The sequence below is a fragment of the Taudactylus pleione genome, unplaced genomic scaffold, assembly GCF_031769625.1.
Source record: "Taudactylus pleione unplaced genomic scaffold, aTauple2 ptg000121l, whole genome shotgun sequence".
Classification (NCBI taxonomy): Eukaryota; Metazoa; Chordata; class Amphibia; order Anura; family Myobatrachidae; genus Taudactylus; species Taudactylus pleione.
In genome coordinates, this window is record NW_028284523.1 from 9,290,718 (window position 1) to 9,309,731 (window position 19,014).

At 44.1% G+C, this 19,014-nt stretch overlaps 1 protein-coding gene across 3 annotated transcripts in view; it reads right to left on the reverse strand.

The window, feature by feature from the left end:
• Positions 1 to 377: 377 nt before the first annotated feature.
• LOC148524163 (adenosine deaminase-like) overlaps positions 378 to 19,014 on the reverse strand; it is a 48,894-nt gene continuing 30,257 nt past the window's right edge. For all 3 annotated transcript variants that reach the window (XM_088472217.1, XM_088472218.1, XM_088472219.1), the window contains 7 exons: positions 16,870 to 16,985; positions 16,252 to 16,376; positions 10,885 to 10,956; positions 8,235 to 8,336; positions 7,865 to 7,932; positions 3,727 to 3,856; positions 378 to 511 (listed from right to left, as the gene is read on the reverse strand). In XM_088472217.1, coding sequence (XP_088328343.1) covers positions 416 to 511; positions 3,727 to 3,856; positions 7,865 to 7,932; positions 8,235 to 8,336; positions 10,885 to 10,956; positions 16,252 to 16,376; positions 16,870 to 16,985 — 709 coding nt within the window. In that variant the 3' untranslated portion in view covers positions 378 to 415. The remainder of the gene's footprint in view (positions 512 to 3,726; positions 3,857 to 7,864; positions 7,933 to 8,234; positions 8,337 to 10,884; positions 10,957 to 16,251; positions 16,377 to 16,869; positions 16,986 to 19,014) is intronic.

The following is a 19,014-nucleotide window of genomic DNA, read 5'->3' on the forward strand; positions in this document are numbered from 1 at the left end:
GCCGCGTGATGCCTCCTGCTGCATTGCCATAATAGTGCCATCACAGCTGCTAACACACTAGCAGCTACGCAGCTGAATTACCCCCTCTATACACAAATGTGCCCACAGTATACATAAATGATCATGGGATGTACTGGTATCTTCTATCTAGGGCTATTCAGCATTTCATTCCAGTGCTTATGTGTTGAGTGGGCACAATTTAGTATGGATTTATGTTCCCTTTCCCAAGTTCTGATATGTTGCATTCAGCTTATGGTGAACACATCTCAGGTGGAACAATCCAACAGCCTGTAGGAAAGAATTTGTATACAGCTACATGCAAGCCCTATAATAAATATATTTGGGGCAACAGAAGAGACAGGAATATCAGATAGTGCTCAGATATGTCATTTTTTTATTTGAAATACATACAGCATTACAACTCTGTCATCCCATATGCCTTATACAATTGATCGAGAAGTTCTCTCTTTTCTTTCTCTGGTAGAAAACAAGAACGAGCTCCATTGATATTCTGGGGAAATAAAACAATAATATATTTTCAGTATAATAATCCACAATTGCTGAGGATACTGGACAGAAACTATTGCTTGTAATGTAAGGACTCATAGATCCAGTGGATTTATCATACGCCATGTTTGCCCTGAGCATACTAAAACAGCAAAATAGTAACATACTGCATCTATAAATCTTGGGAGCTACTCAATTAGCCCAATTTAACAGGGATTTCTTTTCGGGTCTCATTAGACCCGTACAGAAATCCACTATAAGTATGCAGCTATCGCGTAATAACAACACCCAGTTAACGCATAGGTTTGTGAACTTTTCATGGACTCTATGTGTTAACGCCTGTTAAATGCACTTAATGCCCCTTTTTAAGACTCGTTAAAAAAGGGGTTGGTGTGAAAAAGGGCAGAGGTGTCACCGGGTCTGGTGACACCCGGTGCACACTCTGACTATCTCTGCGTGCCTGGAGGCGCCCCTGCGCCTGAAAAGTTAGTGTGTCCTAAAATAAAGGGGCGTGGCCTCATGGGAGCAGCCGCAGCATTGCCTTGGAGAGAGATAAAGTGGACAAAAGATAAAGTACCAGCCAAACAGCTCCTAACTGTCATGTCACAGGCTGTGTTTGAAAAATTACAGTTAGGAGTTGATTGGTTGCTACTTTCTCTCCATCCACTTTATCTCTTTCCAAGGTTTAGGGGGTCATTCAGACCCACTCGCGAGCGGCAGTATGCTCGCAAGTGGGTCGATGTTCCCCACTGCGCATGCGCACAACGGAGGGAGCTCCATCATGCGCATGCGCGAGACCCGGGGAGCGACGGGCTTTCCATCGCTCTGGATCTCGCACCAAAGGGGGCGTGCTGTCGATGTTGATTGACAGTACGCCCCCTTTGGTGGGCGTGCCGGGCGGCGTGGCGGCCAGACGGAGGCGTTCCCTGATAGAGCCAAAATCACTCTAGGGCTTGCGGCAGGGATACCCTACCGCAGGGTCTCCGTCGCAAGTCCGATGGTCGCGATGGTCAAGACCATCGTGACCATCTTTTTGGCCGCTCGCATATGCTGTGGGTGGTAACCCACAGCTATGCGAGCGGCCGGGAGGCTGCTCCATTTTCATGGAGAAGGGCCCTGATTCAGAGCGAGCGCTCTGGTCAGAGCGTCCGGCTCTGAATCAGGCCCTTAGTACTTAGACCCCATAGTGAGTAACACTGAGAGACTACTGAGGATAACCCCCCACATCCCATTATTAAAAAGAATAGTTAAAGACAGCTGTTCTAATCTTATAACAACTGTGGGCCAGACTCAGAGCTCCATGCAAAGCAGCTACATTACATCCTTGAAAATAGCTGCAGATATCTACTTTTATTCAGAGTGGGACACATCTATGTGGTTGCACTGCCCCTATACATCTGCTTGTGAGAGCCACCGTCATCACTATCAACAGGCATATGGACAAGACCTATCCTGGGTGCAAAGGATCTGTCAGAAATTGCTGTATCTTTGTGTATGCTCCCCTCCAAATGAGGAGCCATGGAGTTCACACGCCCGCAATACGCCCATGACAAGCTTATGCTACTTGTGACTGCCCCGTTGTCTCCAGGTTGCAGTGTACACCCATTTAGCCACAAATAGAGATCCATGCACAGTAGAAAAGTGACTCTTAATCAGGCCCTGTGTATCTAATAACTAGTATTTCAGATCCATTGTTTGGTATTATAGATGTAGAATTTGATGGTGGCCCAGTAGCTGATGTTGCTAAAAGTTACTTCCACATCTGTAGTTAAATCTGGAATATTTGGCCATTTGGGATTTGGGTTTTTCCCTCAACGTTCCCTGCTGACATCATCTAAGACTAAGGGGCATATTCAATTAGCCACGAATAGTCCCGTACTTTTCGCATGCCGGACTTTTCGCCATCATTGCTGGTTTTCTGTGCGGAAAAGTATCATGCGCATCCCTGCTTTTGGTCCTATTCAATTCCAAAGGACACGAAAACGGCACCCAGCGAAACTTAAAACAGGCGAAAAGTGCTGTCAGATTTGGGGAAATCAGCCTGACACCCCCCAAAAGATGCACTAACATTGGGGATTACTATAGATACCCCGAATAGCCCTACTGAAGGTATTCGGGGTACTTAAATGCTCTCAATAGCTTCAAATTAATGTTTTTACACAAGTGGTGAAGAATAGCATTTAGCAGTTTATTTTGTGTGAAAATAACTAGTCCCAGAAAATTTGGGGTACATGAAAATGGGTGCTAGCATATTTTGAAGTTACTAATGTGAAGTTTTAAGAAACGTAAAAAATCCACCTGCCGCAAACACCTTCAATCTTAAAAACACATGGGGAATACTTGGGGACGGATTTTATTTCGATAGTTTTTAAGTTTGTCCCCCAACTTTGTACTTTTTCGCCCCCTTCTTCAAAGTCATTTTTTGGAGTGTCCTTCAGTTTTTTTAAAACTTTTGTGACACAGTTTACCTTTGGGGGGCTGCTCCAAGGCTGAAGGGGGATTCCGCAAGTTTGCACCCTAAAACTGCACTTTTTTTCTCCTGCTTTCATAGGCGAATCTTTTCCGCCTGGCGAAATGACATCACCGGTGAAAACTTTTCGCAGAAAATGGCTTATCGCGAGTAATTGAATATGCCCCTAAATTGCATATGAAACAGTAGCAAATTAAGCAGTCTTGGTCAAACATGCAGCCAGATACCTGTGTTCTGACGTCCCCTGTGATAAAAGGGGAGGTTCCCTCTCCTAAACAATCTTCAATAGAGCAGCCCATAGGCTACTATAGGCTCACGCCATCTTCAGATGGTGATAGCTACCGCGTTCAGTCTGACTGCATAGCAGCCCCTATAGAAACCTTTGCTGCCGGAAATGAAGGGACCACAGCAGATATAGGGGATATCTTCTGCAGTTCCTCCATAGTAAATCCCGGGGATCCTTAATATTTCCAGGATTTCCTGAAAATTGGTGTTTTTGGGGTATAGCCCAAAAATATTAATTGATAAATAGGCCCAATCGTAACTTGAAAATGCACTCAGAAATTACAGAAACATCTGGTGTATACAGTCCCCTTTGGTAGTCCATAGAATGGCATTACATGTTCAGTTTCCACATTGTGCCACTTGTTGAAAATGTGTAAATCAGGAGATTAATAAAAATTAATTGCACACAATATTGTAAAATAAAGAACTATTATAAGATTTACTGTTATGGGAAGTGTACTCACTGCTCGCATAAAATCTTCTTCGCTGAATCCCATGTGAGTCTTTGCAATGTTATAATCAGTCTCCAGTGGGGCACCCATGGGGAGAGGTCCATCATTACTTAATGAATAATTAGCTCTATCATTTTTGAGCCTGTATAAAGGCAGAGATAGGTTTACAAGAGATCAGTTTGCTCCATTACTGCTTACGTAGACATTTCGCTATTAGGCTACCCTCGTTAATGCTGGTAAGAAGAGTCCCATGAGGAGGGAAGGGCAGGGCAGTCTTAACAGCAGTGCAGACCCCTGGGCAAAGCAATGTACTGGGGCCCCTATTAAACAATCCTCTGCCGGGGATGAGATGCTGTCGGTGGAGGCTGTGCTGGGGGGAGGGGGGTGTTGGCTATTGGCAGAAAAACAGAAGTAATTTACAGGAAAAGTCACAGTCTGAACATGTACAGTACAACAAATTTCCTATGCAGTGCCCCCAATCGTGCCCCTTATACAGTGCCCACAGAAGTGGTCTCCCCTAAACTATGCCCCCAGTAGTAGTCCCCTCTACGCAGTGCCCCCAGTAGTAATCCCTCCCTATTCAGTGCCCCCAATAGTAGTCCCCCCATACAGTGCCCCAGTAGTAATCCCCCCTGTGCAGTGCCCCAGTAGTAATCCCCCCTGTGCAGTGCCCCAGTAGTAATCCCCCCTATGCTGTGCCCCCAGTAGTAATCCCTCCTATGCATGGCCCCCAGTAGTAGTCCCCCCATACAGTGCCCCCAGTAGCGGCCACCCGCCCCATACAGCGCCCCCAGTACTGCCTCCCCCTACCTACAGTACATATGCTGCCCAGAATAATTATATATTATGGTGGCTGTGTCACATCTTTGTTCTGGGCAGCATATACACAGTGTATATGCTGCCCAGAACAATGATATGACACAGCCACTATATGGTACACAAGAGAGCCTGCTTACTGGTGCCATCTATTATAGCCTGGGAGTGGAGAATGTAACATCCATTCTCGAATCCAAACCCTAATGAAGGACGCAATGCCAATGCCCAGTCAGAGACCCTGTCGCGGAAACCACCTGGCTCTTACCTGCCGGGTCGGGAGGCAGTGGCTCGCTTGGCCGAGTGAGGACTCCTGACCCACCTGACTCCTCATGACTCGGAGGAGACAACGGACCGGACGGACCCTCCAGTGACCAGTCCAACTCTGGCACCAGGCAGAGGTCACTACGCAACAGGCGGTGGCAGCGGCTAAGCGGCACACTCGAAGGAGCCAGCAGCTGCTGGCCTGGGTGGAGCTATTGCGGCTCACGGATCAAGGCAGCCAGTCAGCAGTCATCTCTCAGAGAGTCTGACTGGCGCAGCAGTAGACTACAGGACAGTGTAACGGCGGTGAGTACTCGTCAACAACTGGCCGCGGCTGGCGGGCCCCTTGAAGCTTAGGGCCCTTGGGCAACTGCCCAATAAGCCCAATGGAAAAGACGGCCCTGGGGAAGGGGCTGATAAGTCTGACAGGGATCCGCAGCGCTGATGATCGCCTGCAGCGAACTGCTTCCTAGTCACAGGCTGAAGTGTACCTATGAAGCAGTTAGCAGGAGGGATTATCAGTGCTGCGGGTCCCTGTCAGCCCCACCCTTCCTCTCATTAGGGTTGGAAATCGACCACAAATGATTAGATACAATCGATGGTCTACAGTCAATGTTAACTAGTTTAGCCATCGATGGTTTCCCTCCGTCGATGCTAGCTGTTGGCCCGATTTTTTTATTTTGTGTGTGAAAAATGACACCAGTTGGAGAAGAAAGTTAGATAAGATGTATGATGCTAAATAATTTTACCCATATATTTAGGCTTCAATTAATGAAATATTCTCCTTTTAATTGTGTCTCGGCCTCAATAAAGGAGTCCTGTTCGCTTAGTGAGACTAGAGGAGGTAAGGTGTGGTGAAGGAGAAGAATTGTTCACAATTATATATTCTATAGGCCAGATGTATTCTTCCACTTTGCTCAGTCCTTTGAGTTGCAGACACTGAAAGCAGGATGGTGTATGGAAACTACAAAACTGAATTGAGCGAATGACAGACTCAAGCAGTCAGGACAAGGGGAAATACTGTTGGCAGCGAGGATGCTTATTGGGTGATATGGTGCAATTATGTCTCTGTGACAATGATCTGCTGTGTTAGTAAAGTGCATATTAAATTAATCACTTGATTCTTACTGTTGCTTCTTCTTAAAAGTCTTCTAAGCATCTCAGTATGGCTGGACATTACTGCAGCTTAATCCCTAAATCTAGGACTACAGTCAGGTGCATAAATATTGGGACATTGACAGAATTTTCATATTTTGGCCTCTATTCACCACCACAATGGCTTTGAAATGAAACAAACAAGATGTGCTTTAACTGCAGACTTTCAGATTTAATTTGAGGGTAATTACATCCAAATAAGGTGAACAGTGTAGGAATTACAACGGTTTCTATATGTGCATCCCACTTTTTAAGGGGCAAAAAGTAATGGGACAAACTAAACAATCCTAAATCTAACTTTCACTTTTTAATACTTTGTTGCAAATCCTTTGCAGGCAATTACAGCCTGAAGTCTGGAACGCATAGACATCACCAGACGCAGGGTTTCATCACTGGTGATGCTCTGCCAGGCCTCTACTGCAAATGTCTTCACTTCCTGCTTGTTCTTGGGGCATTTTCCCTTCAGTTTTGTCTTCATCAAGTGAAATGCATGCTCAATCGGATTCAGGTCAGGGGATTGACTTGGCCATTGCATAACATTCCACTTTTTAGCCTTAACTCTTTGGTTGCTTTTGCAGTATGCTTCGGGTCATTGTCCATCTGCACTGTGAAGCGCCGTCCAATGAGTTCTGAAGCATTTGACTGAATATGAGCATATAATATTGCCCGAAACACTTCAGAATTCATTCTGCTGCTTTTGTCAGCAGTCACAGCATCAATAAATACAAGGGAACCAGTTCCATTGGCAGCCATACATGCCCACGCCATGACACTACCACCACCATGCTTCATTGCTGAGGTGGTATGTTTTGGATCATGAGCAGTTCCTTTCCTTCTCTTCTCTTCGCATCACTCTGGTACAAGTTGATCTTTGTCTCATCTGTCAATAGGATGTTGTTCCAGAACAGTAATGGCTTTTTTAGATGTTGTTTGGCAAACTCTAATGAAGTCTTCTCTTGATTGTTGACTTTGACACATATACACCTACCTCCTGGAGAGTTTTTCTTGATTTGGCCAACTGTTGTGAAGGGGGTTTTCTTCACCAGGGAAATAATTCTTCTGTCATCCACCACAGTTGTTGTTCGTGGTCTTCCGGGTCTTTTGGTGTTGCTGAGCTCTCCGGTGCGTTCTTTCTTTTTAAGAATGTTCCAAACAGTTGATTTGGCCACACCTAATGTTTTTGCTATCTCTCTGATGGGTTTGTTTTGATTTTTCAGCCTAATGATGACGTGCTTCACTGATAGTGACAGCTCTTTGGATCTCATATTGAGAGTCGACAGCAACTGATTCCAAATGCAAATGTCACACCTAGAATCAACTCCAGACCTTTTACGTGCTTAATTGATAATGAAATAATGAGGGAATAGCCCACACCTGTCCATGAAATAGCTTTTGAGTTGATAGTCCCATTACTTTTGGCCCCTTAAAAAGTGGGAGGCACATATAGAAACCGTTGTAATTCCTACACCGTTCACCTGATTTGGATGTAATTACCTTCAAATTAAATCTGAAAGTCTGCAGTTAAAGCACATCTTGTTTGTTTCATTTCAAAGCCATTGTGGTGGTGAATAGAGGCCAAAATATCAAAATTCTGTCAATGTCCCAATATTTATGCACCTGACTGTATATGTAAACAACAGTTTATCACAAATCAGATTGCAGGTGGCAGCTCAGAGGCATACATGGCCCTCAAATCATGGACACTGGCCCAGTGGCCAAAGGCTCCACTGCAGCCTTACTGATGCCTCTGCTCAAGTACTTTAAGGACCTTTGGGCCTGCCGCCCTGTAATATAGTAGAATACAGAAAGTTTCTTTGTGTCTCCATGTTCCACCATCAACCTGTTTTTCCTCAAAAAAAAAACAAAACACTATCCGTGCAATTTTCTCCTACAACTGTAGATGCAAGATAGGACTTACTGGATCAGAGGGTGCTGTGTGAAGTCTGGGTCACATGCTCCAGTAATGTAACTCGACCAAGGACACATCTGGGAGTTTAAATAAAATATATAATATCAGTGTAACAAATCACCACATACACTATACAATAAGGTCATGTGCAATAGTGAGACTGTAGCGATAATAAATTCCAAAAACAGAATAATAACGTTATAATGTCCAGGTTATAAAATATAATGTGAGGGTATAAAAACAGGGTTAAGAATTTAATTTTGTGTGTAGGCCCATTTAGAACTATTATATTAAAGCACTGATCATTCATATAAAAGTATACGGTATATTGAATTTCCTATTTATATGGAACCATCTTAGTCTGAATCCTACAGTATACCTCAAAGTGTATATCCATCTTCAGTAGCCGATCATACAGCATCGGATCCTGTACAGTGTGATAGCCGTGCCCTATTCTCTCAGCCTTCAGCAGCTCCACAGCCTTAGGAGAGAAAGTAGCAGATAACGGACATGAGTGTCTTCACAGTTCGCTGTCTAAATGCATGCAGCATTCAAGTATGTACTTACAATTTATAGCCGCTATTATTGAATTTTCAGTCACTATTATAGATTTTGAATTGTAGCTTATGATATTAGAACATGACAATTGGTGTGGTGTGGTTGATCTATCGCAGCTGCTAACATGTGGGTCTAATAAGTTGTGTGAGTTAAGAAAGTGTGTGAGGCGGGTGCAGACAAGTCTCTCAAGTAGCTTGGAGAGGCATGGGAGCTGGGAGATAGGATGGTAATTTGAGAGAGTGTTAGGGTCAGAATTTTGTTTTTTCAGAATGGGAGTAATCACTGCATGCTTGATCAGTGATGGAAAGATGCCAGTAGAGAGATATTACAGATTTTAGTTAGGGTTGGGATGAGCACTGGAGACAGAGCTTTACTGATTTGTGAGGGTATAGGATGGGATCGGTATGAAAAACCGCCAGCCCCCTGGTCGGCAGTTCGATTCCCGGCAGCGCCTGGCCGACAAAAGCAGAGTTCCCGGCAGCGGAAGCCCGACAGCGCTGGAAATCCCGATCGTCGTTAAGGTAAGTATAAACTAACCTAAACTAACCCGCTAACCCTAACCCTCCTTAGGGGTGCCTAACCCTAACCTCCCCCCCAAGTGCCTAACCCTAACCCCCCCTTCCCCGCTGCCTAACCCTAAGTCCCCCCCGTGGGTGCCTAACCCTAACCCTCCCTCCCCCTAGCCTAACCCTCCCGGGGGGTGCCTAGCCCTAAGTCCCCCTGGGTGCCCTAAACCTAACCCTCCCCCCCCGCGGCTGTCCGCTCGCGGCGCCCCCGGCATCCCTTCGATCGGGATGCCAGGCGCCGGTGTCCCGGTGTTGGGAAAATGACAGGCGTCTACAAATAGGCGCCTGTCATTTAACCCCCGCCGGGATAATGCAATCGGGAAGCCGGCTGTGCGATAGATAGCAGCAACTTGCAGAGAGAAAGGGGTGAAAGTCCTGATAGAATGTACTTCAAATGATGTAAATGTGAGTGAAGGTACCTGTGGGAGAACTGTGTATGTGAAAGATTCCTACTCCACCTCCTTTACAATTGCCAGGCCTGGGGGTAGTTGAGAAGCGTAGGTCACCATGTGAAAGTGCAGCAGGGGAGACAGTGTCTGATTGTGTAAGCCATGTTTCTGTTATTGCCAGAAGGTTGAGGTTAGTTGAAATAAAGAGGTCGTGGATGGATATTAGCTTATTGCAGACAGAGCATGCATTCCATAAGGCACATTTTAGTGACTTGGAGGGTGAAGGGAGGCATGCAATGTTTATGAGGTTAGTTGGATTTATAGTTCGCTGTGAGTGTGGCATGTGGGTCGGGCTTGGATTTGGTGATATGTCACCAGCTAATAGAAGCAGCAGGAGAGAGATATACAGTAAGTATATTTGTGGGATTTGTATGACAGATTTTTATGATGACAGGTTGTAGATGTTATTGTCAGTGTGTATAAATATGTTAAAAGCTCATGTGTGTTTGTAAGAGGAGAGAAGATTAATGAGGCAGCAATATGTACAGCAATATGTACAGAAGGATGAGCTGCAGGGAGAGTAAAGGATGTAGCAGCCTTAGAGAGGAATCCATGAAGTGAGATAATAAAAATAAGTTTTTGATACATGAATATATCCTCAGTTGATAAGGCAAAGTATAGACACAGAAATCTGTACATTGATAGATGTGGAATAGACTTTATTAGACTTTATTATAAGTGAGAGACTTATAACAGTCATGCAGGATCACAATATATATATTGAATAAATTATATTACTGTCTGTATGGATTTCTATCATTACATAATATCTTATAGCCACAATATCTGCGTTACTCTGCATTCAGTACATACCGATGCGAATTATAATTAATGTAGTTAAACAATAAAAAGGAACTTATTCTAAAGCAAATTCTGTCATAATTTCATTATGCAACTGCTTAGCTTTCAAAAACATAAATTTCACATCTTATAGCTAACTACCCTCTCACAGAGCCTCCCAAATAAAGGGTACTGTTGAGAAAACAGGCGATCTCTTACTAGTTACAAAGATGGCTGGTGCATGACAGGACGTACATTATCATGCACCGTCCACCTCAGAAAAAGCAGTTTTATCGGCATTGTACAGTAGGCTTGGCAGGTGCGTTTCTAGAGAGGAGGGGGCCCGTGTTCCCAGCACACCCAGCACTCATTAGAGATACGCCCCTGAGGCTTGGGGAAGTGATTGTTTTGCACACTCCATGACACAAAGAAACCTCCCAGATCTTTCTCAATCTTGCTTCACGTATTCCAGCAGGGGCATAACGGGTATAGGACTCATCACATAGTCACAGCGACAATACCACATACACCTGCCTTATATTATCACATCTCAGAGCCATGTCCACCACATGTGCTACACGCCACATTTCAAAGTATGCAGTACATCCAGTCCTAATAATGCTTCTCTGAAGGGAGGACTTTGGACTAAGGCGATAAGAGTATAAAAAATTCCGACCTCTTTGACAACTGATGGAGGCCCGGCTTCCCCAGCATGCACTGTTCTGTGGATTCCACATTTAACTGCCTCCTGTAACACGAAAGAAAAGAGATAAAATGTCAGTGAGGAATTAAATGAGAGTGTGTAGGACACAAACCATATATCATATACAAACCATATATAATGTGCACTCTCTGCTCCCTGCACAGCAGGTTTTCTAGAGACTATTGCTGGCCTGCACTTATGACAGCTGTCCTGACTCCCTCAATGTGGGTATTAAATCATATACCAGAAGTACTGTTCATACTTTTAAGTGGGGTTTGTTAAAATGTCTATAAATCTATCTCACATGAACAGGAAATCTAATATATACACATATTTGTTTTCAATTTTAGCTTCCTCTGTATTGTAAATACAGTAAGACAGAAACAGAAATAAAAAAAATTATACTCTAGAGAGTCAACATCTAAGTAAAATCCCTGACAATGGCTAATTTGTTGAGGTCAATGTGCATTAAAATATAGGCACATACTTAAAATTATTCATAGACTGTAGACAATGTATTATAGTTAATTTAATAGGTTGTTCATAGAAGCAATGATTCACATGATTAAGCAACTGAAAATTCTCTCTAAGTGCATGCCTTATTTAACACTAAAGTAAGATTCTGATCCAGACCACATCTACGTGTAAAGGTGCGTATCCACTAGATGAGAACAATGAGCAATTGAACGATTACGACATCGTTATCATGCAATTGTTCATTAATCGTGCAGTGAATATGCCGGTAACGATCAGCGATGCTCTCTCCCACTGGTCGTTGTTGGCTAACCTGACGAGATTATCAAGTTGTGCATGTTCAGGGATGAGGAAGGATTGCCTGCACTGAATGATATATATCGTTCAGTGTGGGCACATTATCCACTACGCAGGATGAAGAACGATTGAACGATTACAATGTTGTAATCGTACAGTCGTTCCACTCAGGGGCAGAACTATGGGAGACAATGGAGGCGCCTGCTGCCGGGCTCCAGCTCTGAAGGGGCACCTCCTCCATTGTCTACAGCATATTCACCCGACTTAGGGCTGTAACTATGTACCTGAGTGTACCGTCACGGCCGCCCAATACATGGCACCTCTTCCCGGCACCTGAGAAGCCACCATACACTAGTGGAGAGCTCCATGTCAGACCATCAGGGGGGGACCAAATTATAACTTGCCTCCGGGCATCTGGGATGAACCTACGCCACTGGTTCCACTCTCGTGTAGTGGATACGCACCTTAAGAAGTGTGACCTGCATCAGTCATCAGCTACCACTGTTAAGTCACCTTTTACACCTGGAAAATTGGATTTTTACAGTGCAACCTTATTCAGGATGCCACCCCTTTTACCTCCTGTTGACTTTAAAACTAAAACAGTGGTGTTGGTTTGTCCTTGGAGTAATATACATCCATTCGAAGGACATTTTACCTCCCCTTTCTGCCCCTTGCACAGTTATACTGTAGATGCCCTAATAGTGATAAATTGATGAAGCATCCACAAATGTATGTCCAAGCACAACATTATTGGTAGCCTATACCCCCACATTTGCTACTGCCCCCCCACCCCACAAACACACACATGGTTCGGGTCCCCTTCACTGTACAGTATGTTAGGTCTGGTCCTGATGCCTCCAGACTGTCAAGGCCTTCCTAACCTTCCCACCCACACACAAACACTTTCAGCACTACAATTCTCCATTCAGCCGATTAATTTGGAAAACCACCACTGTCTTTACAAACTCTTCAGATAACATCTAGGGGTAAATTTACTAAAGGTCGATTTGGCATTTTGAGTGATTTGAGGTGCGATTTTCATTCGATTTGGATTAGATTTTGGTTTTGAGTATTTACTAAAGGCCAAAAATGTAAGTTAAAATCGGACTTCAAATGGACTTTGGACTCAAATCGCCCTCAAATCGACCATCAGAAAAACATTGGTACTTTTACATAGCCCAACACACAAAACCGTTATTTACTATCATTCTATTTGAAATCATCCTCAAAATCGAACTTCAAATCACTCTTCAAATCCCCAATACAATAGGCCTGCTTCATGCTTTCGATTTGAGCATGAACAGGTCGCATTCACACAGATACATGCAGACATCAGTGAGATGCCTGCATGTATCTCACTGTAAAAAGCAATTAAAGAGTTAAATTAAGAAAAAAATTGACGTGAGGTCACCCCCCCAAAAAAAACGCAACCAGCCCCAGACTACTGAAACCCAGGTCTGGTTGACTAAGTACAGGAAAAAAATGACGTAGGGTCTCCCTGTACTTAGTACAACCAGCACAGAGCTATGGGAAGCAGAGATGGTTCTGGATTTACAGGGAAATATTTGCGTAGGGTAAGATCCAGAACCAGCCCTGGATCCTTTCTAACGGAGGACTGATGCCACAGCCAGGGGAGTCCTATCACCGGGCCCCCCAGCCGCAGCATCAGCCCTGACCGTTAGTCATCCCAGGCCAGGGATCCCTGGGGAGTTGGAGACCCCTTCAAAAAAAAGGGGTCTCCCTCTCCAGGGCACCCCTAGCCTGGGCTGATAGCCTGGGGCTATCCCCGCCACCCCTGGGCGGTGGGTGGCGGGTTGATTGTGACAGTGTGGTGTAAAAATAGATATAAATAAACATTGTCTTTCCAGTAGAACTGCAGGTCCCTGCAAGCCTCCCCTGCATGCTGGTACTTGGATAACCACAAGTACAAGCATGCGGGCAGGGCCGGTTCTAGACATTGTAGAGCTCAGGGCGAAAGTTCCCAGTTGCGCCGCGCCCGTCCGCCCCCCCCCCCCAAAAAAAAAAAGATTTTTAGATTGCATCTCTCTGTGCGTGCTGAAAGAGGGGCGTGTCCTTGCGGAACACCCCCAATTCATCACACTATGGGGCGTGCCCAGCACTTACTTAGGTGCTGGGCTTCCCCCAAGCTTTCCCCTCGTGGTGAATAATTGCCATGTGCAGTAATGCAACTTACACAGTATGTCTTACACAGTAATGCCCTTTAGAATACATTATGCCACATGTAGTAATGCCCTGTATGACACATTATGCCACATGTAGTAATGTCCTGTATGACCCAGTATGACACACGCAGTAATGCCCTTTATAACACATTATGCCACATGCAGTAATACCCTTTATAACACATTATGCCACATGCAGTAATGCCCTGTATAACACATTATGCCACACATAGTAATGCCCTTATAACACAGTATGCCACACGCAGTAATGCCCTTTATAACACATTATGCCACACACAGTAATGGCCTTTAGAACACATTATGCCACATGCAGTAATGCCCTGTATAACACATTATGCCACACACAGTAATAAACTGTATAACACATTATACCACACACAGTAATGCCCTGTATAATACATTATGCCACACACAGTAAAGCCCTGTATAATACATTGTGCCACACACAGTAATTCCCTTTATAATACATTATCCCCAATTCAAATTACTCCACACAGTAGTAACTTATTCATGTTATGATACACAGTGGTGCCCCTTTTACACAATGCCCAAATTAGTGCCCCTTATACACAAGGCCCACAATAGTAGTGCCCCTAATACAATGCCCACATCAGTGGTGCCCCTTACACAATGGCCCCGGTAGGGGTGCCCTCCATGCAGTCCCCTCATTAGTAGTGCCCGCAGTGGTAATGCCCACAGTGTTAATGCCCCCATTGGTAATGTCCCCTATAGTAATGCACCCATTGGTAATGCCCACATCAGTAGTGCACCCAGTAGTAATGCCCTCTATAGTAGTGCCCACAGTAGGAATGCCCCCTATAGTAGTGCCAAAAGTAGGAATGCACTCTATAGTAGTGCCCACAGTTGTAATGCCCACATTAGTAATGCCCACATTAGTAGTGCCCCCAGTAGTAATGCCCCCAGTAGTACCTCCATTAGTTATCCCCCCTATAACCATGCCCCCAGTAGTAATGCCCCCCTATAGCCATGCCCCCAGTAGTAATGCTTCCCTATAGCCATGCCCCCAGTAGTAATGCCCTCTATAGTAATCCCCCCTATAGCCATGCCCCCAGTGCTGGTGCTTCTGAAAATTACAATTAAAATACAAACACAATATTTACCTTAAGCCCCACTCATGCATCCGCTGCCGTCCGGTCCAACCGCGGCTCCACCATGGATCTATGGGAGAGACGTCCCTCCCATAGTGCTCTCTGCGGATGCCGGAGCTCAGGAGTGAGCTCCGTCTTTCGGCTGCCGCTGCAGGGAGAGAGCCGGGTGCCCGCTGATAACAAATATCAGCAGTCGCCCCGGCAAATGGAGCCTCCCTGCGGCGGCTAGCTTGGGGGGAGTCCGGCGCTGTTTTTTTTCTTTTACTGGGATTTTTGTTTTCTCTCCCGGGGACTCAGTGGCGCCCTCTAGGGGCCGGCGCTCCGGGCGACATCCCTGTTAGCGAGCCCCTAGAACCGCCACTGCATGCAGGGCATTAAGGGCTCACTGGGACTTGTAGTTCACCTGTAAAGAAATGTCCCAAGAAACACACACACACACACACCTTACAAAGTATAACTTTAATACATACATACATACACACACTCACCTATCTTACCTCCAGTGGTCCCCTTCTCCAGTAGGCATCCATGGGTTAAAACAATAAAACTAAAAAACTGGACCCTCGCATTAAGGAGTAATCAGTCTAACCAGACTGATTACTCCTTCCCGAATGAAGCGCACAGACGCGGATTCATCCTTTGAAGCTCCGTGTCTGTGCGTTCATTGGCTGAGAGAGGTCAGGCCCCGCCTCTCAGCCAATGAACGGCTCCTCCATTGTACTCAATGGTGGGAGCCGCAGGGTTACTAAAGTTACTAACTCTAACCTTCCCCCCAGTGCCTAACCCTAATCCCCCCTCTAAGTGCCTAAACCTAACCCCCCCTTCCCCGCCGCCTAAACCTAAATCCCCCGGGGGGGTGCCTAACCCTAAGTCCCCCCCAGGGGGCCCTAAACCTAACCATCCCCCCCCTCCGCAGCTGTCCACACTCGGCGCCCGGCATCTCTTCGGTCTCCCGGCATCGGTAAAATGACAGGCTCCTAGATTTAGACGCCTGTCATTTAACCCTCACCGGGATAAAGCCGTTGGGAAGCCGGCCGTCGGTATTGCGTCTGCCGGCTTCCCGACTGCATACCCCTAGCAATACAGTGGTTAAACCAACATGATTTATTTGGAAATTGAGGCATAAAGTTATAGAAGGCTGTACTTTATATCAATAATGTTACATGTCAGCTACGTGCATGCGCTAATTATGTGTTGTTCATGAGCATATTATCATCTTTGTAAATAAGAGCATTTTCTTTTTACACGTTACAGACCTCATAAGCCCTGAGATGTCCAGGAAAAGTTTGACTCTTTAAACCTTCATCTCCCGCCAGGTCAATGGCCACCACTGTGTCATTATGGTACTTCTTACAGAGCTCGACAATCTCAGGTGACCAATCTGTGGTAAACACAAATGAATGTAATTTGAATGTGGACATACATTACTGGCAGAAAGATGCTTATCTTGGTGAGTAAAACCCTATAGGTAAGATTCTGTCAAACTGTCTTGTTCCAATGGCTAGAAGTAGACACCCTGGCACACACTGGGCCTGATTCAGACCCGTCACGCTTCAGCACTTGTTTCACTGCTCCGGAAGGAGCAGTGAAGCGCTTTGGGGAGACAGCTGATTTTCGGATCAGCTTTCTCCGCGCCGGAGCAATGATGAATTGCTCCGGTACTCGCCCAGGCTTTATTAAGTTATGTAGGCCATATTTTGGTTCTTCAATTTGGAGAGGGTATGGTACACCTATAAGGTATCCTCTGCGAGGGAAGGAGCATGCCATCTTGTGGCACTAATGTGCTGAAATTGGTAAAATAACTTGAAAAATAAGGAATTCGTAATAAAGCAAGTAAGAGATTGCTGCCAGAAAAATGGCTGACCGGGTCTTACCTGGCATATGCCGCAAGCAGCATAGGATGGACCTGACTTTGATGTTGAAATCTCTTTCTCCTTCTTTCAGTCCTTGATTTACAAGCTCAACCACTTCATCTGGACTGAGATCACCTCTGTGCCAACAAATTCACCATATTAGGACTTCATTCGCTTTCTAGATATACAGTAAACAGGTTTTTGTGCATTCATTTTTAGCGTATCAGTTAAAAATAAAAACAAAATGATCATCTTCGAACTACAAAATTGTGTACCAAAACTTGACAATAGTTATATGCGCTTTGTCTCATAGATTGTCGATTTGTTGTAGCAATTAATTTATAGAATAAACCTTGTAGACATTACAACAGAGACCAGACTCTTTAGTGGTACTTTACTGACATAATAAAACTACCTACTGTACAATTAAAACCGTGTATCAGTATAAAAAACATTATGACATATATAAAGAAAAAACATGTGTCGTTCTATAGTATAGCGCGATACCAATATAGAATGACGAATTTTTCACCTCATCACTAGGTATATATATATATATATATATATATATATATGTATATATATATATATATATATACACAGTTCAAGAGGTCCGGCACTCCAAAAAACGATACATATCCTGCAGGGGTGCCCGCACAAAAAGGATTGAATATGCAGCTAAGGTGCAGCACTCCCTTATAAAAAACCACACAGACCACCAGGGAAATAAAGGAACGTTTCAGTACTTTAAGTACTATCTTCAGCCATATAACAATTACAATAACAGCTTACCTTAAATACATCCCCCACCCAATGTGCATAAAGTGTGGCAATCAGGCCATGCTGGACTAAAAGTGGTGATTGCTGATGACATCAGCAAAGACCGTGTCATCAGTAAGAGACACAAATATCACCATAGTAACAAATACACAAATAGGAAATATACAAAAATGACACTGCTAGCATAAAGATAACAATACCGGTAATGAATACACAGGCAAAACAATGCAATATCCAATACTCATCACAATAATATGTACATTTTTAGAACAAAACTAGAACATGTGTGAATTAAAATAATTCACCTAATATTAGACTCAAACACATAGCAGTAACCATGACAACCAGAAATGCTATGGAAACATATGAAACATATAAAGGGTAACAGACATGCATATCATCAACAGGATAATGTTAATGATTCATATAAAAAACAGGACAATGTTAATGATTCGTTCAATCCACGAGGCGCGACCACATCTAAACGATGGATCCACCGTGCCTCATATTGTAATAATAAACGATTCCTGTCACCTCCTCTACTTGTGGGTGGAACATAGTCTATCATCCTATAGCTGGTACCGCATGACAATGCAGCGCGAATACTGGAGCATGGCAATGCATCGCTCCAGTATTCGCGCTGCATTGTCATGCGGTACCAGTGACCAACCTGTGGCTCGCCACTTTGTGGTCCTTAAACATAATCTAGCTTGCCTCCGCTATAGGATGTTCTAAAAATGTACATATTATTGTGATGAGTATTGGATATTGCATTGTTTTGCCTGTGTATTCATTACCTGTATTGCTATCTTTATGCTAGCAGTGTCATTTTTGTATATTTCCTATTTGTGTATTTGTTACTATGGTGATATTTGTGTCTCTTACTGATGACACGGTCTTTGCTGATGTCATCAGCAATCACCACTTTTAGTCCAGCATGGCCTGATTGCCACACTTTATGCACATTGGGTGGGGGATGTATTTAAGGTAAGCTGTTATTGTAATTGTTATATGGCTGAAGATAGTACTTAAAGTACTGAAACGTTCCTTTATTTCCCTGGTGGTCTGTGTGGTTTTTTATAAGGGAGTGCTGCACCTTAGCTGCATATATATATATATATATATATATATATATATATATAGTATCATCATAATAATATAACCAACAGGACTTCATAATTTATTTTTATTAGTATTTTTTATTTTTCATATTATATACAGTATATAGATATAAATATCACCTTAGAGTATTAGTGGACATACTTCAACCACTACAGACCATGTCATCACTCAAAAACACACCACATTTGTTTTCATAGGTATATATGTTTTTTTGAATAATAGTAAACTGCCTTCTATCTTAATTTTTAGCTTTTCATAGATAGT